A 27249-nucleotide genomic window follows, 5' to 3' on the forward strand; every position below is an offset into this window, starting at 1 on the left:
CAAACCAGTTCTCTCCCCCCCCCTTTTTTTTGAAATTGTATTTCTTTCTTTTGCTGAAAGAATTCCAAAGAGGTTTACTATAAGGGATAATAAGTGAGATGATGATTATCTTTGCTGCCAAAATACTCTATTTTTCAGGGTGCTTTCCCCCCTTTCAAAACCAGTGTTTCTTTTCAACGTTAAAGGGTGTGAAATCTGCAGAAATGAATTTCATGCATTTTGAACCTCTGGGTATCCTCTCAAATGCTCCGCTAGGAGGGATGCTGCCAGTTACTATGGCAACGGCAGAATTGTACCGTGCATGCCCCGTATGTGATTGTATTTTGTTCTCCTTGTAGATGGAGGAGATCAAATTTAAAGACAGAGCAGTCTACGTGCTGGAAAGAGAGTTAGGGGTTCAAGCCGGGCATGCTCAGAGACTTCAGCTCCAAAAGGAGGCTTTAGATGAACAACTTTCCCAGCTCAGAGAGGCTGACCGGCATCTGAGCAGCCCCAAGCGGGAACTTCCTCATGCAACTGGTGCAGGAGACACTTCAGATCATTCAGGAAGTCCTGTAAGCACTTTCTAGTGGTTTTGCCTGAAACAAACAAATATGCCAAAATCTTGATGAGTGAGTGCACATTCTGGCAACGAATTCTTTTCCCCTCTGGGGTGGTGGCGAGGAATCTGCAGCCCTCCAGATGTTGTTGGATTCCAACTCCTAGCCACCCCAGCCAGCATGCCCAATGGTCGGAGGTGCTGGGTGCTGTGAGTTCAGCAGCCTCGGGAAGGACACCGATTCCCCACTCCTGCTCTAGGGGGAGACAGCCAGCAGGATTTCAAACCTTATTTTGACATGTGACAGCATGATTTTTTGTTTGTTTTAATTTGCCCGCAGGTTAAAAGAATTAAAACAACAACAACAACACACACAGCTTACCTTGACATTTTGCCTTACTTTGACAGCTTGAAATGCTTTCTCCGAGACTTACAATGCAAATGCATAACTCAACTGATGAATGGGTGTGTGCTAATTTTGAGGGCTACTTAACAGTATTGTCGCAAGCAACCACAAAACTGAATTGACTAGCAGGGGGGAAACGGAAGTAACCTGCCCATTTGTAGAGATCATTCTTAGCCTTCGTTACTAATATCACTGAGGTTGCTCATCATCACAAAGCTCTTAACTTTAGTCAATGCTCTGAGATACCAACAAACATGCTCTTTGCTGTTTCTTTCATGCTGTTTGCAGTCTCTTCTTCCATTAAATCAAACCCATTACATTTTTATGCTGGCTTCTTATGTAACTTTGCCACTTCTCCAGCTTCTGTGTTAATTTGCTAATAACAGAGATCCCCCCCCCCCGGTGACATTTGTTGAACTTCTTTTCATTGTTGATCCTCATCAAGATTTCTTTTGTAGTGCTGCTTAATTTGAAATGTAGCTATTATATCTACATTTCAAATGAGCACAAAATCTTTTCTGTCCTTTGTTCCAAGCCTCTCCTGCACCTGTTGAATGAAGAATCCTAGCACTGTTGAGTGTCATTCAGGCCAAATATAACCATTGGTTTGCTCGAATTAAAGCTTTTTACATACGTGGTTCCAAATGAATAAAAATAGATCAAGAACAAATGAAGAGGATATGTTAATATAATGAGATAATTATTTCGCTCTTTTTTTAAAAAAACCCAATGATGCCTACTCTTATATCTGTATTCATTTTCTATTTGGGTTAAACATTTTCACGTGTGGATTGATTTTAAAACACAATCCTCTGATTTTTTAAGTGACCCGTTTTGATGCTCAGTTAGATTCACCACTCCATGGGAAAGGAATTATGCAATGGTAGAATTGCACGTACCTGTTACATTTTATATTTCAGCATCTATAGACCTCACATTACCATAAATAAGTTCTAGATCGGCTCAGCTGTTTTAAGGCACTCAATTCAACAGTGGCAAATACAGGAAACATTGCCATAATTCCCAATGTTTTCTTTCACAATTCCCAGTATGATGTGTGTGACTTGTTATCTACATATGCATCCCTTTTTCTTTTTCTTTTGCATTTGCTTTCTCTCTTACATACATCCTTTCTTCGATTTCTGTTGGTCTCATCTTTCAGTATTAAGGCATAGGTTACACTATTGATTATATATACATATATATAATTAGTCAGGAATGGATGGATTCAACAAGGGAAGAAGATGGGGCCATAAAGAGCTCTAAAATATATATATTTCCTCTATGAACAGTTATTTGCAGTTGTTTTTTGTTTTAGGAACAGCAGTTGGATGAGAGGGATGCCCGGCGCTTCCAACTTAAAATAGCCGAATTAAGTGCAATCATCAGGAAACTGGAAGATCGGAATGCATTACTGTCAGAGGAACGAAATGAGCTTGTAAGAAATCACTTTTATTTTTCATAAAATAACTTCTGACTGGATTATGTAGGGCAGATCCACTCCATCTATATGCCTCTTGTACTCAGCACTACAAGATCCTGTGTCTGGGTTTGGTGTGTTTTTTGGGGGGGGAGGGGTGGCACTCTTTTTAATAAAACGAGGCTGGTCAGATTTTATGCTGGATTCAACCCTGTTCCTACCATCCAACCTCTTTACACCTAGGTCGGTTAAGTTTCTATTTCACTCAAGAGACTTGACTACGGTATTATTTGTGAGAGCCTTGATAGCAAGAGGTTGAAGCAACTTAAGAAGTAGGATATGTGTTCAGATATAGCGAATATAATATATGGACATAACCTGGGAAATAAATGTTGATGACTATAAAGAGTTCATCGATTTACTCAACTCATTCCAGAAAGCAACCATTCAGTCCCCTTCAGCTATAGAAAGAGGCAAGAATCTGACACATATCTTAGCAAAAATTGCCTTTTTTCCAAAGAAGATGTTTTTCTAAAGTGAAACGTCATAATTGCGTGTGGAATTAGGAACTTATCTACAGTATGCCATCAGCATACTGATGTTTGAATGAATAAGAAACATTGAGGCTAACCCAAAGAAAGCTCAGAACACTTTTGATAGATGGCTAGGACAAGCCCATTTCCTAAGGCAGTTTCAAAGTTGCTGAAGGTCCATTGGTAACCCCTCTTTTTGCCACAGGAAGGAATTTTCGCTCATTCTTGAAGTGGCCACAAAGAAGCATCTTTTTCTTCCCTCTCAGTTTCTTTAGCTTTTATAAGCATTTAGAGCACTAACCATAGCTGCCAAGTTATCCCTTTTTTTTAAGGGAAATTCCCTTATGCTGAATAGGCTTCCTTGCGAGAAAAGGGAAAACTTGGCAGCTATGGCACTAACCTTTTCAATAAAAAAAAAATTAGGCACCAGTCAAAGATAAAGCACTTAGATTACAGGTGTGGAACTTGGGGCCTACCAGATGTTGTCAGGCTTCCAGTTCCCATCATTCCCAGCCAGCATAGCCGATGGGCTAGGGTGACGGAAGTTGTAATGCAACAAGATCTGGAGAGTTCCCCATCCCTGCCATACATTTCAGTGTAATTGGAAGTGAAAAGTGGAACATAGGAAGTTCCCGTGCATCAGGTCAGGCTGTTTGTCCATCTAGTCCAGGCATCCCCAAACTCGGCCCTCCAGATGTTTTGGGACTACAATTCCCATCATCCCTGACCACTGGTCCTGTTAGCTAGGGATGATGGGAGTTGTAGTCCCAAAACATCTGGAGGGCTGCAGTTTGAGGGTGCCTGAATTCTAGTCTGTTATTGTCTACTCTTGCTGACAGTGCTTCTTCATGGACTCAGACCAAGACCCATCCCAACACCTGCTCCTTGATCCTTGCTTTGCCTGAAGTTGCCAGTGGCTGAATGTGGAATTTTTGAATGCAAAAAGAGTGCTCTGCCATTGAGCTATGGCCCTCACTTTGCTGTAGGCTCAAGTTCTCATTATAATTCTGATGAAGTCTGGAATTTTCCCCTCCCGCTTTTAGTTCTTCAGAGTGCTACCCCATCTCTATGCAATCCTATTTAAAGGCGAGTTAATGACATTTACTGTGGCAAAGCCTATACTTCACCGAGCTGCTGCAATAAAGCATGATGGGATGTTGGAAAAATCCATATAGATGAAATTTATAGAGGACATTAGAGCAGCAGTTCTGCAATATAATCTGGGGCCGCAACTGGGGCTTGCATATTTGAGGAGGCAGTTGTGAGCACTGGGAAGCACAGCCGCTTAGCTTCTTTTCCATTTCCTTAATAGTATCCCAGGCTCGCAGCTGAATAATCTCCATCATATGTTTCATTCATAAAAGAATGCAAGAGTATCTTCAAATGGGATGGTATTGGTTGCCATTCCACATGGCTTTCCCTTAAGAGCAAAAGCTGAGGACATGTGTCATTTTTCTCAAAGGATACTGCGAAAGAGCCCTGCTCCCTGCTCTTTAAGCCAGGAGGCATAAGAAATATCTATATTATTTTTAAACATATTGGTATTTGTGCAAAACGTCTTTGTTTTAAATTTTGCCGGTGCCCTTTTGGCATTTTGACTTTCCACACGATATTAAACTTTGCTTCCATCAATAGACAGTACCACAAACCATTACCTGAATCTGAGCCAATTCCTTCCATATATGGAATTCTAATAGGATCAAATTGGACTTCTGCGCCTAAGACTTTTCAGGTTCACATGTGAGGCCACTGCCTAACTGAAGCCAAAGGGGTGTGAATGTGGCCGGTGCCTGGATAGATGACCACCTTGGTGCCATGCAAGCTACCTTAGGTTCTATGATGTAAATGTAAGAAAACCAATATTTGTTCCGATCTTTCCGATTAGAATTTTTGAATAAGTGGAACATTCCACCCAACGTGTACCATATTTCTTTTATATTTATACCATCAACATTGTGCAGATTTCTGATGCCTGTGTAATTCCCCCCCCCCACTTTTCAGTTGAAGCGTCTGAGAGAAGCTGAGAGCCAGTATAAACCACTGCTAGACAAAAATAAACGCCTAAGTAGGAAAAATGAGGATTTGTCTCATGCCTTACGTCGTATGGAAAATAAGCTGAAATTTGTCACACAAGAGAATTTAGAAATGGTGAGATATTTACATCATGTACTCTCCCAGGAATCCCATGTTTTACAGTATTTAATTTTTTTATATTAGCATAGTCTTGTACTTATTGTATTCTGTTTTACACATTTCATTGAACCCGCCTTGGGATTGCGATATGATAGACAGGTTATAAATGAGGTATATAAAATGGGGGGGAAATGCATACAACTTCATGCATTCATGCAAAATGTCAAAGACTCACATCTTTTTGCATATTCACCCACTGTTATATTGAAATATATAATAAATGCAGGGAAAGGATGTGATTACTGTATATCTGTTGATTTTCTCTATAATTGGATAATAATTTTATTATGTTTACTGTTTCCAAATTATGTTTTTATTGTGATTTTAAAATGAATATGTTGTGCCATTTTATGTAAACACCCAAACAAATTGTTGTTGATCCAGTGGTTAAATATTACTATTTAAAAATAGGGTTGTTTTTTTCTTGGAAAACTTTGAGTGACAGTGTCTTGCCATAATGAGAAAGGATTCTATGATGTTTGTTGAAAAGACACTCTCATCATTTGCTCAACATTTATTCCATTTCTTTAGAGACAAAGGGTGAGAACAATAAGGAGACCAAGCTCTTTAAACGACCTTGATCAGAGTCAAGATGAAAGAGAAGTCGAATTCCTGAGGTTACAAATCATAGAGCAGCAAAATATCATAGATGAACTTTCGAAGGTAAGAGAAGACTTTGCTGCAATTCTTCTGTAATTGCCATGTGGCCCGGCACTGCGTGGACCTAGCTTCACTCTCTGGGCACAACCCCTGGGACTTGTGTGGGGAACCGAGAAGTCATCACTTAGAAATATGAAAGGGATGGGGGTGAAACCTGTGGCCTCTCAGATGTCTCTGGGCAGAGACAGGCCCAAGGTCACCCAGTGAGTTTCATGGCTGAGGAATTGAGCCTTGGTCTCCCAGGGTTTGACGCTTTAGTCTAACCAGTACCTCATAATGACTCTTGAATAATAAGCATACACTTATTATTATGTAATATATAGAGCTGGTTGCACAAGTTTTTTTTTAAAAAAAGTACAGTATTGCGATATTTTGCTAAAGAAAATGAGGCAAGTGTCCTTTCATATAACAAGTTTTCCTAATTCTTTTAAACTAGACACTAGAAACTGCTGGCTATGTGAAGAGCGTAATAGTAAGTAGCATATGGATTTCATTTTGCTTTTCATGTGTGCTTATGTGAACTCTCCATTGAATTGTACGGTGAGGTTGTCATGTTTAATGGCTTCCTATGTTAATATAAAAGAGATTCTGGTTAGTGTCTGCTCTGTGTTTGTTTGTGTGTGTGTGTGTGTGTGTGTGTGTGTGTGTGTGTGTGCGCACACACACACACACACACACACAGGCGGTGACCCTTTCACACGAGGGTTCTGTTCCTGCCCCCCCCCATATCCACTGGGTGCATATAAGCACACCCCACTCCGCCCTGCCCCATTCCACCTGCCCTTCCCTGCCCTCTTTCCTCCTTGCCCCCATTCTTCCCCCATTTTGGAGATCAAGCATCAATTGGATGCACCTAAAATGGTCACCGCCTGAATATATATATATATATTCAGGGACTATTTTTAGTGCAAGGTTATTTCATCACAGATACCAGCCAAAGAATTTTGCCTTAGATCAGGTGCTTGAAAGTGAAGCTGTGCTTCTTAAAATTCACAAATCATTTTTTATTATTAACACTGTCCTTTGATTTGTATTCTGATTTGCCTCATAGATTATCTGTGCAATTTAAATGCCCTGTTCTATTCCAATTTCACACTTTCCATAAATATAACGGTATAAGAGACTGACAATTTCCTAGATGGATTGTATTCAATCCCAGTTTGTGGCTGTCTTGACACATGCATTTTGCTTCTGCTTGCAGGAGCGGGATAAACTTCTAAGGTATAGGAAACAAAGGAAGAAATTCGCAAAATTTCCCAAGGTAAGAGAGTAAGTGGGAAACCATGTATTATTTAAATACATACTGTATATAATGATATTTAAAGAGCCTTTATGGGGCAAGCCAACTGTGACCATAGGCTATTATAATCCCTTTTAGCTCACTGCCTATTCAGACCTCTTCTTTTAGCTGTTCTGCCTATTGGGCTCCCTTTCTTGTCATCCCTCTGCCTCCTTGCTGCTGCCTTTTTCTAATAGGCCCATTTCCCTCATAGCCACTTACTTTGTCAACAGGACAAAGGACCGACCTGCCCCCTCTTTGCAGTTAGAATGTCCATAGCTGATAGGACATTGCCAGTCCCCCCCCCTTATACAGATCAAAGATGAAGATTATTCCAATGAGTTATGGTGGTGTACTTAATTTATGTAAGGTTTTTACAGCCTTTGTTTGATGATCAAGAAATGGAATTACGTATCCAGTGAAATTTTCCTGTTAGTGCAAGGGCTTTCGGCTGCACTAGAATACTTCCTTTCCCTCTTTTCTTCCTGCTTGTCCCCCGGGGGGGGGGGCTAAATCTGTTACGGGGGTTTCCCCAACTCTTCAGAGCAGATGGAGGGGTGCAGGGAGAGGAGAGGGAGAGGACTTCCCATCATGCAGAAGGACATCCTTGTGCTAATGAGATGCCTTCATTGGATACAGCCTATAGATGCTGTTTGGTGGGTAATACGTGTTTACTGTGATGCACCATTCTCCCGGAGGAGCTTCTCATAAATTACTATATATCAAGAAAATGAAAAAGAGAATATATTTGCTCATATTATTCAAACAGTAAGTCTTCACTTCAGAATTCATATAGGAAGGAAGTCTAGTTCTCTTGTATTGTTAAGATCTGCTTGATTTAATATGGAAAGATATGTTTGTATTGTTCACTGCCTTGCACTGACACATTGTCATTTGGTCAGAAGCCAGTGGTGGAGACATTTTTCGGGTATGATGAAGAAGCTTCCCTTGAGTCTGATGGCTCTTCTATCTCATATCAAACCGACCGAACAGATCAAACACCCTGCACACCGGATGATGACTTGGAAGAGGTAATTATCACACATTGTCCAGTGGTTTGGGTACTACTACTATTAGCTTGTATGCAACTACATTATACTCAGAGAATAGACCAAGTGATGTTGATGGACCTAAGTTAATCACTAATGATACATTTCTCAAAACTGTAGCTTATTACTACGTACTGATAGAGGTCCTCTTTCTCTATCCTGGGGAAAAATCTGGAACGAGAACATGGAATATTTTATTCCCCTATATTTGGTGAAAGGGTTGATTTGCATCTGATGTACTGGACGCTAGCTCATAAATGGTTATGCCATAATCAGTTCATTAGTCTTTAAGAGGCTACAGGACCCTTTCCTATGGTTATGTTTCCTTGGTTTGTTCACATGGATTTGATAGTAGCATAGATATTGCACAAACTCAAATGGTTAAGCCCATAAGAAACATAGAATAAAGGTAAAGGTAAAGGTAAAGTACCCCTGACAGTTAAGTCCAGTTGCGAACGACTCTGGGGTTGCAGCGCTCATCTCGCTTTACTGGCCGAGGGAGCCGACTTTTGTCCGCAGGCAATTTTTCCGGGTCATGACTAAGCCGCTTCTGGTGAAACCAGAGCAGTGCATGGAAACGCCGTTTACCTTCCTGCCGGAGCGGTACCAATTTACCAGTATCTACTTGCACTTTGACGTGCTTTCGAACTGCTAGGTTGGCAGGAACTGGGACCGAACAACGGGAGCTCACCCCGTCGCAGGGATTCGAACCGCCGACCTTCCGATCGGCAAGCCCCATGCTCAGTGGGCTTAGACCACAGCGCCACCCGTGTAAATCTTGTCAAAATGTTCTATCCTAGAGGAGAGTTTACTGTCCGTAAAGGCTGTTTATGAATTCCATTGGTTTTCTTTCTCAGGAGAATTATATTCGTAGTTCAATCTGACATTTCCTTTTTATTATTATTGTTGTTGCGCTTTAGGGCATGGCAAAAGAAGAAACAGAACTGAGATTCCGGCAGCTGACGATGGAATACCAGGCCTTACAGAGGGCATATGCTCTGCTGCAAGAGCAGGTTGGAGGAACGTTGGATGCAGAACGAGAAGTTAAGGTCTAAATTGCTTATATTACATGAAAATAAAGGCTTGTAACTATATCATATTTCCTGCTAGTCTAACCCTTATAACAGAAGTACTAGATCCTTTCTGGGTGAGAAATAAGGGAATATCCTATAGTTCAGAGGTGGAGAAATCCATCCCTCCAGACACTTGTCGGGCATGAACTGCTATCAGCCCCACAGGTTCCCCATCCCTGCTTTAGGTTAAGAAAATTTATGATTGCTTACCTGCCCAAAGACTCTGAAAAAGTATAGATGACATGTATATTTTAATGTTGCCTTATCACTGTGGGGACCACTCCTTTCACTCAAGTAATATCCAAAGTCACATGGGAGGTGTCCATGGTGCTGTTCCATATCAGCATTTCATCAATTTCTGAAGAAGAGTGATAATTTATGGGAAGGTGGTGCTGTTATGGGAAGGAATTCAGTTGCCAACTCATCCTACAAGACTTCAGTCTATTAATGGAACAGCACGGGGAGGGAAACACCCTACAGCAGCAGCCATACCACTAACGTAGCAACGGAAGGAGGCCTTAGCTTCATAAAGTATTATTTGTGGTAGGTTATTATTCTTCACTAGGTATCCATAAACTGTCCAGAACAGGGAAGGGGAACCTGTGGTGGACCCCAACTCTGAGTCCCAGTCAGTATAGCCAGTGTTCATATGGGAGGTGTCCATGGTGCTGTTCCATATCAGCATTTCATCAATGATGAGAGTTGCAGTCCAACCACCTCTGGAGGTCACAGGTTCCCCTCCCTGATCTAGAATTACAATCCATCAAGACCAGCCATGGCTATAGAGCATGTTTCATAGCTGCCAAGTTATCCCTTTTTTAAAGGGATTTTCCCTTATGCTGAATAGGCTTCCTTGCGAGAAAAGGGGAAACTTGGCAGCTATGGCATGTTCAGATGCTCTTTTTCTGGAATAAGTCAACATGTGAGAAGGGAGAGAAGGGATGGCTGTGTTTGTGTTGCCCCTATGCATATCTGCATAGAAATAAGCCCCACTGAATGCAATGGTACTTGAATTGTGTACAGGACTGCAGCCTAAGTTACTCACAGACAACTTGATCCACTAGTTTCAGTGGGACTTAAAACTTATACAGGTGTTCATCTTCTGAGTTGAGCCTATATGTGAAAAGGGAGAACAGGGGTGAGTGCAATTGGTCCACCCTCTTGCATCCTCTATGAACAGGATGGTGACGATCTCTAGCATGGACCTTGTTGCAGTTGTGTAGGTTCCCCTCATGATGGAGAACACTGAATGCAGTGGGACTTGCCTTATTCATAAGATTGTGCTGTTAAGTTGCATTTCTTTCAATGAGAGTGAGTCCTGATTAACTTGAGATAAATCATCACCTTAAAAAACTTAAGGCAGACCCTGCTTTCAGGTTTGTGGTCTTAACTAGCATAGCAGGAACATGTGGGAACTATAAGAGAGAAGTACCCATATTAAGGTGGACAACCATCTGAACTTTTCCAAAATAAAGGTAGAAGACAAATAGTGACAAGGTAAAATGATGTCTAGGTAGAAAGCTAAAGTGCAGAAAGTTGAGAAACAGCTTTAAATGAGTTTCAGTGTGCTCCCCATTTTCATTCTTCCACTTTACCCCCCTCTCTTCTTTTAGTTATCAGTGATAAATTATTTTGGGGGAGGTTTTTTTAGGCAGAAAGTTGTTTAATGTGACTCTGATCTGCTGTGAATTCATAATGTGCCTACGAAACCATCTCAAACACAAAACTCAACTTTATGGTCTCTCATATCAGTCACATTGTTCACTCTTGTGCTGAAGGAATAGATTACTGAGAAACCACATCTAGTGCATTTTTATTTTCATGCTTCTCGTCAGCTTAAAAAAATTATATATCAAAATAAAAACCATTGGCGTTGAATGCCATTACAATAGAAATCTGTTAGTAATATTCTTGAATATAAAATGCTCACAAGCATTTACTAAGATTACGTATTCTCAGGTTTACACTTCTAAAAGAGATGCATTTCCTTACAAGAGTCTGAATATTTAAATTGTGTTTTGCCTTCTTTGAGCTCACCTTGCAAATAACGATACCTTATGTCAAAGATGGGAAACTTGTGTATCCTCCAGATGTTGGTAGACTCCAGCTGCCATCATTCCAGACCACTGGCTGACACTGATGGGAGTTGGAGTCCAACAGCACCCAGAAAGTCAAAGGGTTTTGTCTTATACATATGTCTACAGCAATATACAGTATCACCTATTACTATAAAATTGGGGGGTAGGGTTGCTCCCTCCTAACCTGGCCCAGACTTATTTTTATTGATAACCAATTGCATCCCAGGAGGCATAGAACACAACATAGACAGGTGATTGAAATACAGTACACTGTTTGAAAATCAGCTTGAAAGTTGTAATATGATTTAGTCGGGGGGGGGGGGAAATTGACCAATACTTAATGCTCAACACAAAGCCACTTCTTAAATCAGTATCCCCATCTCAAAAGTATGTTTCTATTTAAAGTCCACTGTTGGGCAAGACCTTTAGGACAAACTAAAAAGTTGCAAATATGTGGCAAGTTTTCCAGTTCGCCAGAACTTTTTCAGGCAAGATGCTGAGACAAGGGAAATGAGAAAGAAAATTACTTTGGGTACTTTGGCTATTGCAGCCATGAGGTCACCTTGTAGACTCAGTTCCAAGATGGAGATTGCTGGCTTTCATAATGTGTGAACCAGCTATCGGCAAATAGCTGTTCAAATTGTCTGAATTAATGGATCAGCATTTGGGTGTTTATAGTGTCACCCTGCGCTATTCAGATGGGTAGAACTGCATTGTCCTTGGGATGATAGCTATCAGAGAAAGTTTGACGTTTCTTCAATCCCATCCTACAGACTCGTGAGCAGCTTCAAGCAGAAATCCACAGATCCCAGGCTCAGATAGATGACCTAGAAAAGGCACTTGCGGAGCAAGGACAGGTAATAGATGCAGGGCAAATGCATAATATCAGTACATGTTTAGCTATGTGCAAATACACCCCCCCCATGTATTCCTTGGCCTGCAGCCTTCTTCATTCAACATTTTCCTTTTAAGAGTTTGAGAAAATTGTTCTTGTAATCAGTCCTGAGAGATTTTCTCAAGGCCTCCAAGCCACAGTCCAGGCACCTTCTATGTCCTTTCTTGGGCTGATTTACTGGAGTCTGCTGGAATAAGCTTAACTCCAAGATTTACTTTTACAAGTCTGGCTTCGATTGGGTTATATATTTTGAGGGCAGCTCAATATTTAATCTCTTGCACCTAGGTTTGAGGTCCCAATCTACCAGACTGTCCACAATTCTCTGGTTTGGCAGGTTTATCACTTAACTGTGGCGGTATACATTGCAGGGGCTTTCCCTATCCTTCATTCTGGCTTGTTGGCACTTCTGATCCTCTCCCTATGTGTTGAGCATAGAATTAATCTAAGGGAAGGCTCCAAAAAACAAGGATGATAAAGCCCTCCAGAAATAGTTCGTTTCACTGCTTTCACTTCTCAAGAGAGGCAGCCTACGTGCTATTTTAAAAGTGTCTTGGCTCAACACAGTCAGGAAGCCAATGACCTGCTCACAATTCTCTCCTGGGAAATCATATGCCTTCTATTGATTTCTGCCCGTGGCTGTGTTCACATGTAAGCATGTATACATGAATGTGCTGGCTCCTGGGGAGAGCACTGAAGCCACTTTGCTCCTCTTCAGTCCTTTCAGCTTAGCGCAGCAGTTAAGCCAAGGTTCTCAGCTCCAAGATTTGTTTTTGGCTTCAGTTCCTGGTTAAGGAGGAAAGAATTTAGTTGTGTTAAGATGACATGGTAAACTAAACTGTGGCTCAGTTCCTGCACCATGCTGAGCTAAGAGGCCCAGGGAAAAGCAAAGCAGCTGTGAGGCTCCTCCTCTCCTGTCTTGGTAACCATAGGATAAACCAATCCAGTGTTAGGAATTGAAAGTTGCCAGTGTTTTTCCAGTAATATTATTGTGTTTCCCCCCCCAAGGATATGAAGTGGATTGAAGAAAAACAAGCATTGTACAAAAGAAATCAAGAGCTCGTAGAAAAGGTATATTTTGGACACTTCTATTCATCCAATACTTACGTGCAAAAGTGTAATTAAAGATTAATAATAAAGAACATTCGCATCATATGTGAACTAAAAGGGAGTTTAATGGACTAGGTGTGCATTAGTTTTCAATACAAGAAAAGATGGTATTTTCTCATCAAGTACGTAATAGATCTGTCTTTTATGTATGTAATATCATAAAGAGCAATCCCTTTGCTTTTCCAGATAAAACAGATGGAGGTGGAAGAGGCTCGGTTAAAGCATGATGTTCAGGATGCTAAAGATCAAAACGAACTCTTGGAATTTAGGATATTAGAACTGGAAGTGAGTATGGGCCGCAGAGGCTTTCCAGTTTGCTTTGTCGTAATGAGAGATGGGTATGCATAGCTGTAAACTGAGCGATCAGCAACAAACGCTGGTGTGACTACAGTGAGTTCTTTAATGAAGCAAGAGTGACAGATCTATGCTGCATGTCAGCGGCAATCACACTTTTGACAACTTGGTGGCAAATATTACAGAACATCTGCCTTTATGCCAAGTCAGATAGCATCACAGTGTCAGAAGAGCTTTGGAGATAATGTACAAGTAACTATTGCAAGCCAAGCATCACTTCCATCACGCTCTTCCTTGGCCGGTCCTGCACCACCCTTTGCTACATTTGCAGATGTAATAGTAGTGACTTGCTGTAATGCAGCACCATGAATGATATTGTGAGTTTGCTCAACATGCAAGCTGAACGCCCCCTGGTTGTGACACGATGCTACTGCAGTGATCCTTTTAATCAAAACCCAGGCTGTGTGCACCATATACATTAACGTGGCATTTCCCACCCACCTCAGATAATTATAGGAACTGCAGTTTTCTAAGAGTGCTGAGAATTGTAGCTTTCTGAGGGGTGAACTACAGTTTCCAAGTTTCTTGGGGGTGAAGGCATGTGCTTTAAATGTGTGGTGTGCCTGCAGCCAAAGCTGACCATTCTCTAGCTCTGGTTACAGGTAGGTAGCCGTGTTGGTCTGGATCGAAGTAAAATAAAAAAATTCCTTCAGTAGCACCTTAAAGACCAACTAAGTTTTTATTTTGGTATGAGCTTTCGTGTGCATGCACACTTCTTCAGATAAGTGTGCATGCACACTTCTTCTCTAGCTGTACAGCAACATGCTGGAATCTTAGCTTGTTTAAGAATGCCTTATGATGTACCATTCAAACAGGGACCCAGGTGGCGCTGTGGTTAAACCACTGAGCCTAGGGCTTGCTGATCAGAAGGTCGGCGGTTTGAATCCCTGTGACGGGGTGAGCTCCCGTTGCTCGGTCCCAGCTCCTGCCAACCTAGCAGTTCGAAAGCACGTCAAAATGCAAGTAGATAAATAGGAACCACTACAGTGGGAAGGTAAACGGTGTTTCCATGTGCTGCTCTGGTTTGCCAGAAGCGGCTTTGTCATGCTGGCCACATGACCTGGAAGCTATACGCCGGCTCCCTCGGCCAATAATGCGAGATGAGCGCGCAACCCCAGAGTCGGTCACGACTGGACCTAATGGTCAGGGGTCCCTTTACCTTTTTATGATGTACCATTCAAACATTCAGAAGTGTGGGTAAAAATAGTGATAAGTCAGTTATAAAGAGCGCATAAGCAGACAAAGGGAAATGGAGGTTAGATGGACAAAGCCACGTTAACTGTTGGTCCTGGATCATACAGCTTATTATTTATAGTATTTTAAAGTCTGGGTTTTGGGTGGATTTTTATATTTAAAATTGTTTTTATTTGCTAGGTTTTGAATATCATCTGCACTGTATATTGAGTTGTTGTACATTGACAACAGCCCTTGACTCTTTGTTGTTTTAGAGTCTGGCTCCTTACTATAATCTACTTTGAGATATTTTATATATAGGAATCTGTATGTTTACTAAATAAATTAACCCAATGCAGATGCTTTGTTGACTCCGCACATCAATAGGATGCAATAATCACCTGCATTATCTTAATTAGAAAGTGTAGGAAGATATTAAAAACGCCATACTTCTTTTATACTAGGAGAAAAAAAATATAACATTGAAAAGTTTAAAGGGGAGCTGAATAGTAGAAGACTGCATGTTTTGTATACAAAAGTTCCAAGGTTTAATCATGGGCCTGTTCAGTTCAAAAGAGCAAGTAGCAGCTCTTGGAAAATACCTTTGTCTAGGTCCCTTAAGGGGAGATGGAAGGAACTGCCAATTTTGATTCTTTCCATTTCTCATTTTCCCAATCTTAAATTCAGTTTTCCATGTTTTGCAGCAATTTCTGGTTTGTTCTTTTAAAACTATGAAAATTCAGCAGCATTTTAGTGAAAATTTCTCTGAATAAAATTTCACCTAATGTATACATATTTTTGCTAGCAATTTCCCCATATATCATCATTTTTATGCTTACTTTCTCCTTCACCCCCTAGTATATGCATTTTTGTGAACATTTTGTTCGGTTGAAGAATTTTCGCATCGCAAAATTCAGATAGGTGCAACTTTTGAAGGATAGCTGTGTTTCGGTTCACATATTGTTTCAGAAAGTGTGAATTTGATATATTTAGCTTTAATTACATAGTGAATCAAATTTCTTTGCCATCCATACTGGAGAGGCACTGCTAGTCAGAGTAGGTAATACTGGGATTAACAAACAAATCATACCATCACTTCCAAAGGTCTTGTCTCTCCCTAGCAGCCCAGAATTGAAGTTATGCCACATATTTCTCTATTATGCTTCCCATCAAAGCTGTGCATGCACAGTACTGAATGACTGGTAAGGAACAGTCCATTTGTTTGTGCGCTTCTGACAGAGCAGAGTGACCAAGACACTCCTTAAGCCCATATTAGCTAAGGTGCTTCTCTACATATGTTAGTTGAGGACCAGGCAACTTCCAGAATATTTTCTACAAAATAATGACTGGAGACAAAAAGTCAAGAGTTTTGGAATTTCCATTAAAATATATATAGAAACTCAAATTTGTGGGTTTTTTTATTACTGAAAATGCAATGCATGTGAGCTTGGATTTTCCTGTTTGTCATTGCACATTCTCACTATCCAACTTTTGCTGTATGCCCGAGTTTCAGATTAAAGTTTATGCAAAGAGCAATCATTTTTTGTCTGTACCATTTAAACACCACATTTGTACTATTACATCACAGCATGACACCCCTTAGATCATGGGTAGGCAAACTAAGGCCCAGGGGTCAGATCCGGCCCAATCGCCTTCTAAATCTGGCCCGCGGACAGTCCAGGTATCAGCGTGTTTTTACATGAGTAGAATGTGACCTTTTATTTAAAATGCATCTCTGGGTTATTTGTGGGACATAGGAATTTGTTCATTCTTCTCCCAAAAAAATATAGTCTGGGCCCCCACAAGGTCTAAGGGACAGTGGACCGGCCCCCTGCTGAAAAAGTTTGCTGACCCCTGCCTTAGATGTATCTCAAAGCAGCCAATGCTTCTCCTTATGTGCAGATTCCAAATGATTGACAGTCACTCCCTTACATAGTTGGCTTTATATTTAAGTTCATGAAAGCTCATTCTTAATTAAGCTGATGATAAAGCAACACAGTTTTGGTTTGATTACAGGAGCGAGAGAGAAGATCTCCAGCTATCAATTTCCATCACATTCCTTTTACTGAAGGGAAAAGCCCCCTCCAGGTTTACTGTGAGGCAGAAGGAGTAACAGTAAGTCATTCTTATTTTCTTTTTTCTCTGCTACTGCTTCATCTCAGCAAAGCATTGTGCATTTTTCTGATATTCTGTGCCTTGTGTACCTCTCTCTTGTTAGGACATACTAGTAGCAGAGTTGATGAAAAAATTGGACATTTTAGGGGATAACGCCGTAAGTGTATGTTCATTTAATAAATTGTGCATGTTCCTACTAGTATGTTTTGTCCTTTTGTCCAGATAGCATTAAATAACCTCAAGCATCTTTTAATAAAAAAAATGCTTTTCTTACATTTTGTCGGGGACAAGTCAATACAGGTCAATATTTGCATGCCCTTTGCTATTATATGCCAATAAGGTCCTTTATGGGTTTTTCCACACCACCTTAATGTTGGCTATTTAATTTTATGCTACTTTCTTAAAAAAGCAAAACCAATTCATGAATAGGCGCACTCTTTCTCCCACCCACCCCCCAACGCTTTCCCGGTCTTTGCTTTTTGCTTCCTTTGACAAGTATTTTAATAAGTTTGAGAATTAAGCTCTGTCAAATAGAATAGATTCAAGATAGAGCCTAAGGTGAACTAAATTTAAATTATTTCTTTTTAAAAATGGTACAAAATTGTGCTACATAAATTCTTATTTCTTGGGTCAAACTCTTTAATTTACTACTGACCCTGTGTAAGTTACAAGTGAATTCTGATGAACTGCTTGTCGGTTTATTTGATGACCCGCACAAAGATGGAGCCTGCCTGATTTCATCACTCCCATTGAAATCAGTGGGATTTAAAAGTGCTGGCATTTGCATCTTTGTTATCTGCTGTCTATTTCAGGAGTTGCTGGCGCCATGGGGAAGGGCCATTCCACCTACAGCAGCATTGCTGCTACTTACTGGGGGCGGGGATAAGGCAGTGGTAAGCTAGGGGCTGTGTGGGCACACCAGTGTGAAAATGCTGGACTGGCTCCACCAGTGCAACTGCATGCGGCCAACCCTTCTGCTACTCTGCCCTGCCCTCGTGCCATCCCTGAAAGTGGGAGCAGAGGCACAACACCACTCACTACTGCTGGCTTCTTCTGTGCATCATGCTTGTAGATCTGAGTTGCAGTTCTCTTCTGTATACTTACGTTTTCTCTAAAGGAGCTGTGTAGAAGACTTTGGCTCTATGTAGAACCTCCCTGTGTGCAAAAAAGAGAGGTGCTCTTTGGGAAGCAGGGCTAGGTCATGTGAGACATGGAGTTGCTATATTTCCATATGTCTTTTTCCTTTTGCTCCATAATATCTAGGTCGGGGACGGACGGACCTGTGTCCCTCCAGGTGTCATGACTCAACTCCCATCTCATCCCTGATCCTTGTCCTTACTGGCTGGGACTGGTAGGAATTGAGTCTGACAACAGGTTCCCCCTTCCTGATCTAGGAAAACACAGCATGCAATGTGATGCCACCATACCGAGAGCTGCTCTGCTCTCCTGACATAATTTGGCTATGGCAAAAAGATGAAAAGGCATGTGCTCTGATGACAATCCTGTTTTGTTCTTGCTGCAGAACCTAACGAATGACGAGCAAGTAGTTGTTATACAAGCGCGGACAGTGTTGACACTGGCCGAAAAGGTAATGAGCATGGTTTCTCCTCCCCCCCCCCATTCTGAGAGATATGCAGTGAGCGCTTTCTCTGGTATAGCACAGTCATGATCAGTGGGAGTATAGTGATAGGACTGGTATTTTTCCACTCCTCACCCACACTGCATTCAAAGCTGTTTCTAAGATTAGGAATGCTTCCATACAGGTGTTTATTGTGAAATTGGTACTTTTCACACGTGCAGCTTTTTTTGCAGCACCCACAATGTTATTGGCCTAAAAATGCTAGCTTTGTTCATGCCCCCCCCCAACGTAATTCAGATTTTCCCTTTCTGGGGGAAATCAAATAAGTAAAGAAAACAACCAACAGCCCTGGTACCAATGCCCAATACGCACTATGTCAACAATTCATTTGAAAATTAAGTCCCCATAAGGAAGCACCCCAGCTTAGTAGATGCTGATTGAAATGGCCCCCATGCATTTCTCTTCCCCATGCCAACACCAGAACATGTAGAATAGTGTATCATAAGGCAATTTCTTGCCTCAAGTTGAAGCTTTTTTATGCTAGCACTACAATGTGTAGCGGGCCGCGGGTGGCGCTGTGGGTTAAACCACAGAGCCTAGGGCTTGCTGATCAGAAGGTCGGCGGTTCAAATCCCCACAACGGGGTGAGCTCTCGTTGCTTGGTCCCAGCTCCTGCCCACCTAGCAGTTTGAAAGCATGTCAAAGTGCAAGTAGATATATAGGTACCGCTCCAGCAGGAAGGTAAACGGTGTTACCGTGTGCTGCTCTGGTACGCCAGAAGCGGCTTAGTCATGCTGGCCACATGACCTGGAAGCTGTACGTTGGCTCCCTTGGCCAATAGAGCGAGATGAGCACCACAACCCCAGAGTTGGTCACGACTGGACCTAATGGTCAGGGGTCCCTTTACCTTTACAATGTGTAGCACATATATTGGGACACTCTTGTTCTTGAGGAAGAACTACAGAGAATCGTAGAACTGTAGAGTTGGAAGGGATCTTGAGGATCCTCCAGCCAACCTCTTGCAAGCCAGGAATCCTGCCCACAGCTGTCCCTGGGTGGGCCCGAATTACCAACCTTCTGACGCAGATGGTGCTGGGACGATGCTCCTAGGGCGACCATTGCAGCTGGCACCTGCAGTAAGCCAAAGAATACCTTGTGAATTGGTTAACGTGGTAGGTGGTGTCATAAAGGGCCATTTCCATTTGAATGCTATTCCTTAGAAATGTCTATGACAGTTGATATAAGTGGGACCTGTAACGAATAGGCATAGTGTGGAGTGCTGCTGTTCATTGTGCCAGCTTTCAGGGCACTCAATTGCATTCACACACACACCCCTCCAATTTCTGTTCCCCTACCTTACAGATACCTTTACCTTTACCTTACCGATATTCAGCATTCTTTAGCCATGAGCATGCTCAGTCCTTGTGAGTTGATATCATGTTCTCCAAAGCATGCTGATAGCTCTCTTTTGTCCTTGGTAGCCCCATTTTGACTACATAGCTATCATAACTCAGCACTTCATTTTGCTGTTCATAATACCCTATGGGCAGCAGTCTTAAGCATGATCAAGACCAGGCACCCCCAAAGTGCGGCCCTCCAGATGTTTTGGCCTACAACTCCCATGATCCCTAGCTAAGAGGACCAGTGGTCAGGGATTATGGGAATTGTAGTCCAAAACATCTGGAGGGCCGAAGTTTGGGGGTGCCTGGTCAAGACCAAGGGGTAGGAATCTTTTTTCAGAACAATGGCCACATCCTCCCCTGGGCAATCTGAGGTTCCACACTTCTGTTCAACAGCAAACGCAATACTCAGAATATCCTCATTGCATTCTTGGGAATCATTACCGTACTCAAGGAACTAGTTGATCATTTTGTTGTTTTTTTGTTTGTGGTTTATAAGATAGCAATATACTGGAGCATCTTTGTTTTGGGTCTAATTGATCAGTAATATGAGAACAATAATAAAAGAGAACTTCTGACAACTACTCATTTGTCAAATCTGTTTATCTGACTTGGATTTTTTTTCTCATCATGTCTATGTAGTGGCTGCAGCAGATAGAAGTAACAGAATCAGCTCTACAGCAGAAGATGATAGATCTAGAAAACGAAAAGGTAATACAAGAACTTATACAAAAAATTAAAAACGAATCCCACACAGCACATAGAAAGATAGCCAGTATAACTGAAATCTCTTTCCATCTTTAGGAACTATTTAGTAAACAAAAGGGATATTTGGATGATGAACTTGATTACAGGAAGCAGTCCTTAGACCAAGCACATAAGGTAAGTTGAATTCTTGGAAGATTAAATTCTTGGAAGATTCAAACAACCTGAATGAGAGTGACCATTCCATATTCCATCAGCTGATAGAAGCCTTTTAGTTAAAACTGAGTGTTGAAGAACAGATGTTATAGAGCAGCGTTTCTCAACCGCTGTTCCGCGGCACACTACTGTGCCGCGAGACGCTGGCTGGTGTGCCGTGACGTGCGGCTTGTTTCCCAGGCAACGGCAAACCCTCACCAGCCGGAAGCCTCGGCTCAAGGCTCGCGAGAGCGCAAACCTGGCTGATGAGAGAAAGCTCCACTTCCGCCACCCCCGCACGCTGTTGAGGGAAAGGGAGCCAGAGAAAGGACTATAGTTCCCAGGGGCTCCTTTCGGGCAACTGTTCTCGCCGCTTGCTCTCGCGAGATGGCCTGGCGCCGCTCTGTTCCCCAACCCCACCTCTCGCAAGTTCGCACTCGCTTGCGGCGCGGTGGTTGAATGTGGGGCGGTGGCGGCGATGGCAGCGCGCTCTGCTGCCTCGTCGTCTCCTCCGACGGAGCTGTCCTTGTCGCCGTTCGTCCGGAAGCTCCGTAAGTGGTGGATCCTCCGAAGCCCCTCTCCCTTTCAGGCTAGCGGAGATGAGCGCGCTGGAGCCGCAGCCGCTGCTTCTAGGGGCGCCGGAATGAGCGGCAGAGGGGAACTTTCTTCCAGGTGTGCCTCGTGATTTTTTTCATGTAACAAGTGTGCCTTGGCCCAAAAAAAGTTGAGAAACACTGTTATAGAGAAACAAAACAGACTCGGTTTCATGACTTAATGGAGTATTTCATCCAAAATAAGTCCCAGTTACTCTCTGATTGTGTCATGAGTATTCAAAGAATAATTATGATCAACTTACTCAGTCCTAGGGAATAGGGGGTACTCCTTTAACAAATACTCTTTGTTTTAGGAACTGCAGTGCTGGTACATTTTCTCTTAAGAAAAATGCCAGAGTTTTAACTAAGGCAGTTTGCAAATGCCCTTTCTTGTTAAGAGGAGACAGTGTTTCTGAGTACAGTGGTACCTCGGGTTAAGTACTTACTGTAATTGGTTCCAGAAGTCCGTACTTAACCTGAAGCATACTTAACCTGAAGTGAACTTTCCCATGAAAGTAATGGAAAGTGGATTAAATCCATTCCAGATGATGAAAAACACCCCCTAAAACAGCAATTTAACATGAATTTTACTGTCCAACGAGACCATTGATCCATAAAATGAAGGCAATAATCAATGTACTGTACAATAAAATAAATAAGACTGTATTTTAGATGATAAAAATTAAAATTGATTTTTTTTTTCTTACAGTGGTACCTTGGGTAAAGTACTCAATTGGTTCCAGGGTGCCATTTGCACCACGAAAAGTACTTAATCCGAGCGCTGATAGAGCGCTTCTGCGCATGCGCGAACCATGCAGATTGCTTCTGCGTGTGCGCGCGCAGAGGAACCCGGAAGTAAACACTTCCGGGTCCATGGAGTACTTAAACTGAAAGTACTCAAACTGAAGCGTACTTAACCCGAGGTATGACTGTACATGGCGAAAGAGATCATGAGAGGGAGTTTAGTACAAAAAGCAGGGTGGCTCCCTCCCCCCATGGCATTAAGACAAAATGAAAGGGAAAGTTTTCCGCACTTAATTTCTGTATTCCACTCTGCTTTCAAAGGTACAAAAGCTGGATCAGTAAGAATGTTGGCAATGAGAAGTTTATCGCTGCAAGCCTGAGAAGTGTCCATTGATAGACATATCTGAGGGACATAACATAGCCGATTAACCCTCTGTGCTCCCTCTTTCTAGCACAGAGACTCAGGTTATCATGCTTCCACATTATTATGCACACATAACAATATATCAGGGATTATGAACTGATGTGTGAAATGAAAGCTCCCTGCAGACTTTGCCTAATGCACAGAAGGGATTTCTGCATTATCTTAGACAAGGCAACACCACAGAGCATTCTCTGTATTATTGTCAGTGACAGGGCAGAAATATGGAAATCATTTCATATCAAGCACATTCCACCCACACCTTTAAGAGTGAGAGGAAGAGGCTTATCCAGAATACTCTGAGGACTTTTATTCCTCACAAATAAAAGGCTCTCCATGCTATCTATGTGTATTCCAGTGAAACTATCTAGTGGGTGGTGGCTGATGACAAGCAGCTGGGAGGCGTTTGTTGTTTTCTAGGACCTAGTGCTTCTTCTTCAACAATGCATTTATATAAAAATAAAATGATTAGGATTTTAACTCAATTTAGGCAGACATGGCATGACCCAACTACCCACCACTCTTGCACAGCTATTTCAGCAGCAAAGTAAGACTTTGATGTGTGAAATGGGTCTCCTTCTTGCGCTCAGACACTATGTTGTCTCCAGAGCTCACCCCCCCCATTTCCATTGAATTTATTGCTGCTGTTGTCATTTCATTTCTGAATTTCCTTTTTCATAATATGTCTCAAGGTGATCTGCAGTCATAAAATAAAATAAAATAATCAGTGGAAGTAGTTTTTAAACAGTACAGAACTACCCCCCAAAACAGATTATTATCCTTTCTTCACTCACGCTAGTAGCAGAGCAGATTTCCCTCAATATAGCTAGAAGCTAGTTTGCAGATTCATTTTAATCTCTTAGTTAACATTAATTCCTGGTGTCCCCTTTATTCCCTCTTAAAAGAATAAAGACACAAGAGCAGGCATCCCAAAAACTTTGGCCCTCCAGATGTTTTGGACTACAATTCCCATCATCCCTGACCACTGGTCCTCTTAGCTAGGGATCATGGGAGTTGTAGGCCAAAACATCTGGAGGGCCACAGTTTGGGGATGCCTGCACAAGAGTCTTTCTGAGTAAAGTAACAAAAAGTTTACTCACATTTCAGTTCACAATTTGATCCCTGAAAGGCAGGCTTTACTTAGTGGTCACATAAAGAAACAGTGAGTTCATTTCATATGGAGACTGAGCTCATGTGCTGCTGGCTGAGAGCCAGCAGACATCAAAATTGCATTAATAGAACAAAACGCCTGCAGGAGAGCAGCGTGGCAGCAAAAGAACAGCAAGACAACTGAGGAAATGGTTGGGTGACTCGGCTCTTTTATGGAGTCATCCAGAGCCATGCCCATCTCCCAAATCACATGTAGGGAGAGGAAGCTCCAGACCAGTGGAACAGGAAGTTACAATGACTGGATGTCCCCCTGCCTATGCCCACTCTAGGAAAGTTGCATTTGACTGTACCAATGGATTACATCCAACAAATATTGCACACAGGACTTTCAGTTATTAGGAAAAGGTTTTTGGCAGCTGGTTTTCTTAATAAAAAAAACTTAGCAGATTTTCCACAGAAAGGGCAAAACCATATTAAATTAGGTACAAACAGGGTCTGATTTTTGGGTGGCAATGATATTGTACAAGGTGAATAAAAACTGGCTTTCGTGAGCACAATAAGCATCCACAGCAAAGGAATACAGTAAAAGGCAAAAAGCGACACAGCAAGTATTACAAGAGCGTAATGCAAATAATAAGCTTCATAGTGAACAAATAATTTCCCCCTTTCATTTAGCACATTTTAGAATTGGAAGCCATGCTTTACGATGCCCTGCAGCAGGAAGCGGGAGCCAAAATGTCCGAAATCCTCTCGGAAGATGAAAGAGAGAAGCTGAAGAATGCTGTGGAACAATGGAAGCGCCAGGTGATGAGCGAGCTCCGCGAAAGGGACACCCAGATCCTCCGTGAACGAATGGAGCACATTCAGCATGCACAACAGGTATGCTTTGGGTAGGAGGAAATGCTCCAATGCCGGAAACCATAGGAGAGGAGAGTGCTGTTGCACTTGTGTCCAGCTTGCAGGTTTCCCACATGCATCTGGGTGGTGCACTGGCTTTTCATTGCACCCGAGTTTCTTTCGCACTGTTATTCTAAACCATGATATAGCAACAACTCAGGACCAAGTTACCTGAAAGACTGTCTGCAGCCACACCGACCTGTAAGTTCATTCATGTGAACCAAGGCTCTGGAGGTATTGGGAAATTTATCAGAATTTTGTACATATCCAAGGAATCAGAGATGTCTGTATCACAGCCCCTGCATAACCCATACCTGAAGTGTTTGAAAAATTGTTCAGGTTAAAATGTTACTCCCCAAAATGGTAGTATTCACATAGAATTTCACTTTCCACAGAGAATTAAAGAGCTAGAAGAAAGAATCGAAGCTCAAATAAGACAAATAAAGGAATTAGAAGAAAAGGTATGTATAGTAATGACAACACTGAAAAATGTGAATGAGAAGGTGTGCCTATTGCAGTAGGATTTGTATATAACTATTTGCAACAGCCTCATTTAATGCTAGTCATTTTCCAAATGATCTGGTTGGACAAAGGAATTGTCTTGATCATTACCTGCTCAGTCACAAGTGTTATTAAGAACATTCATATGGGATTGTAGAAAAGGGATGGTTTCTTACTAAATAGGCATTTTGGCTTCTGGAAGTCAAATGATGATTCTTTAAGCATAAATATGTTTTTACATAATTTATTTCATTCTAGTTTATGTATGTTACAGCCAGCATGGTGTAGTAGTTATGGCATTGGCCTAGCACTTGGGATACAATGGTTTAAACCCCCATGCAACCATGGAGCTCTCTGGGCATGGGCGTAGGCAGGGGGGCAGGAGGGGGCAGCTGCCCCCCCTAGAAGCAAAAAAATTAATGTATTTTACAGACCATAACCAGCACTTTTCCCCTCCAAAAACTGAAGTGGAAAGGGCTTTGCTTTAGCAAGAGCAGCTAAGTCTCCGCTTGCTTGGGGGGGGGGGGACACACAGCAGTAACAAAAACACATCAAATAAATAAAGCAAAGTGGCTACCAGTAGTTAAGCAGTTAAGACAATGGAGCATATATCCCCAGGCAAGATTCGATAGCTGACCATTTCACCCTATTGTTCTTAAGTGGGAGCTGTTAATGAGCATTCAGGAGCATTAAGAGTTCTATTGGCGATTTAATGAGGGTGCAGACTCAGGGGATTCAATTTGACTAAGGTGGCTCTGCAAGGCTAAAAAGAAGTGAATAAGAAAGGGGGGGGGGCTGTAGCTTTGACAGACACAGTGATGTTTATAAAAAGCATTGGTGTTCCAGTCTGCCCCTCCTCCTGCATCTGTATACTGTAAATCAGGGGTGGCCACCTCCCAAGAGACTCTGATCTACTCAGAGTTTAAAACTGGGGGTGATCTACCCCCTTTTGGGGGGTTCAGGTCAAAGCTGTTGAGTTTTTTTTAAAGGAAGGGAAGCCCTGTTTTTTGGGGTTTAGGTCAAACTTGTTGAGCTTCTTTTAGGAGGGAGGGAGGTCCATTTTTGTTTAGGGCTTCAGGTCATAGTTCAACTTTTTTGAGGGAGGAGGAAAATTTTGGGTGAGCTTTTTTAAGGGGTGCCAGTGACCTACCAGTGATCTACCACAGACATCCAGTGATCTACTGGTAGATCACAATCTACCTGTTGGACGTGCCTGCTGTAAATCAAGCAGAGAGAAAGCTGCTTACAAGGCTCCTGTACATGCAGAGTTCCAGCATCCCAGCGTTACCCAGAGGCACCCACAAATATGAGTTATCCCTCTCTCTATTTCTTCCTTCCTTCCCTCCCTCTTCCATCTTTAATAAAATACGGGGGGGGCAGATAAGCCCCACATAGAAAGCCCATCAACATGGGGGGATGACTCTTTCAAATACGGTATTTACCAGTAATTGGGGGGGGGGAGAGGGGCACCTAGGCCTCTAGGAGTTGGCTGCTATGCCTAGGAGTAGGACAATTCAAGAAAGCAGAATGATGCATATGCTATGGTAATATATCAATAGAATCATAGAATTGTAGTCGGAAGGGACCACAAGGGTCATCTAGTCCAACCCCCTGCAATGCAGGATTTTTTCCTAAGGTGGGGCTTGAACCATGGTTGAAATATTATGCTAATATGCAGCAACACCTCGGAGCCGTCGTGGCTGCGGCCGTGTCTTGCCTCGCCCTCGCCCGCCCTGCCACCCCCTCTCGCCTGCCCGACCCTCCCGTCCTCTCCAGCCAAGCAGGGTAGCCGCCAACGCTACCAGCCCCAGAAGCACAAGGTGGCCGCTGCTGCCACCGCCACGATGTCATCAGGCCCGTTGGCCCTTTAGCCCCGCCCACTTTGTGGCCCCTCCCCTTCTGTGCCTTGGCCCCGCCCCTGAACGACCATGGCTTGCCCCCCCCTAGTTTTGATCCTGGCTACGCCCCTGTCTCTGGGTGACCTTGGGGCAGTCAACCTCTCTCAGCCTAATCAACCTCTGTTGATTAGGACTGTTGTCAAGCTAAAATGGAGTGGTGCTAGTTGTGGTGGGAAGAACTCTGTATGCCACACTGAGTTCCTTAGAGGAAGGGCAGGATATTCATATAATAAAATTCCCAGAGTTCCTTTAAATATGTAGGGTGGATGCAGCCTCAGGGAAAAAACAGGTAAGAAGGCAACAGCCTGGAGACAAAGGGCTATATCCAATGTA

General features: G+C 42.4%; 1 protein-coding gene across 1 annotated transcript in view; it reads left to right on the forward strand.

Annotated features, from left to right (window-relative positions):
* JAKMIP3 (Janus kinase and microtubule interacting protein 3) overlaps nucleotides 1-25162 on the forward strand; it is a 108699-nt gene extending 83537 nt beyond the window's left edge. Inside the window, exons 5-22 of the mRNA XM_035138580.2 lie at nucleotides 339-554; nucleotides 2263-2382; nucleotides 4899-5045; nucleotides 5622-5753; nucleotides 6187-6222; nucleotides 6952-7011; nucleotides 7932-8060; nucleotides 8999-9127; nucleotides 12003-12086; nucleotides 13130-13192; nucleotides 13418-13516; nucleotides 16775-16873; nucleotides 16977-17030; nucleotides 18396-18461; nucleotides 20495-20563; nucleotides 20657-20734; nucleotides 24296-24499; nucleotides 24913-25162. Coding sequence (XP_034994471.2) covers nucleotides 339-554; nucleotides 2263-2382; nucleotides 4899-5045; nucleotides 5622-5753; nucleotides 6187-6222; nucleotides 6952-7011; nucleotides 7932-8060; nucleotides 8999-9127; nucleotides 12003-12086; nucleotides 13130-13192; nucleotides 13418-13516; nucleotides 16775-16873; nucleotides 16977-17030; nucleotides 18396-18461; nucleotides 20495-20563; nucleotides 20657-20734; nucleotides 24296-24499; nucleotides 24913-25038 — 1911 coding nt within the window. The 3' untranslated portion in view covers nucleotides 25039-25162. The remainder of the gene's footprint in view (nucleotides 1-338; nucleotides 555-2262; nucleotides 2383-4898; nucleotides 5046-5621; nucleotides 5754-6186; nucleotides 6223-6951; nucleotides 7012-7931; nucleotides 8061-8998; nucleotides 9128-12002; nucleotides 12087-13129; nucleotides 13193-13417; nucleotides 13517-16774; nucleotides 16874-16976; nucleotides 17031-18395; nucleotides 18462-20494; nucleotides 20564-20656; nucleotides 20735-24295; nucleotides 24500-24912) is intronic.
* Nucleotides 25163-27249: the final 2087 nt, after the last annotated feature.

Source organism: Zootoca vivipara, chromosome 5 (assembly GCF_963506605.1).
Source record: "Zootoca vivipara chromosome 5, rZooViv1.1, whole genome shotgun sequence".
NCBI lineage: Eukaryota > Metazoa > Chordata > Lepidosauria > Squamata > Lacertidae > Zootoca > Zootoca vivipara.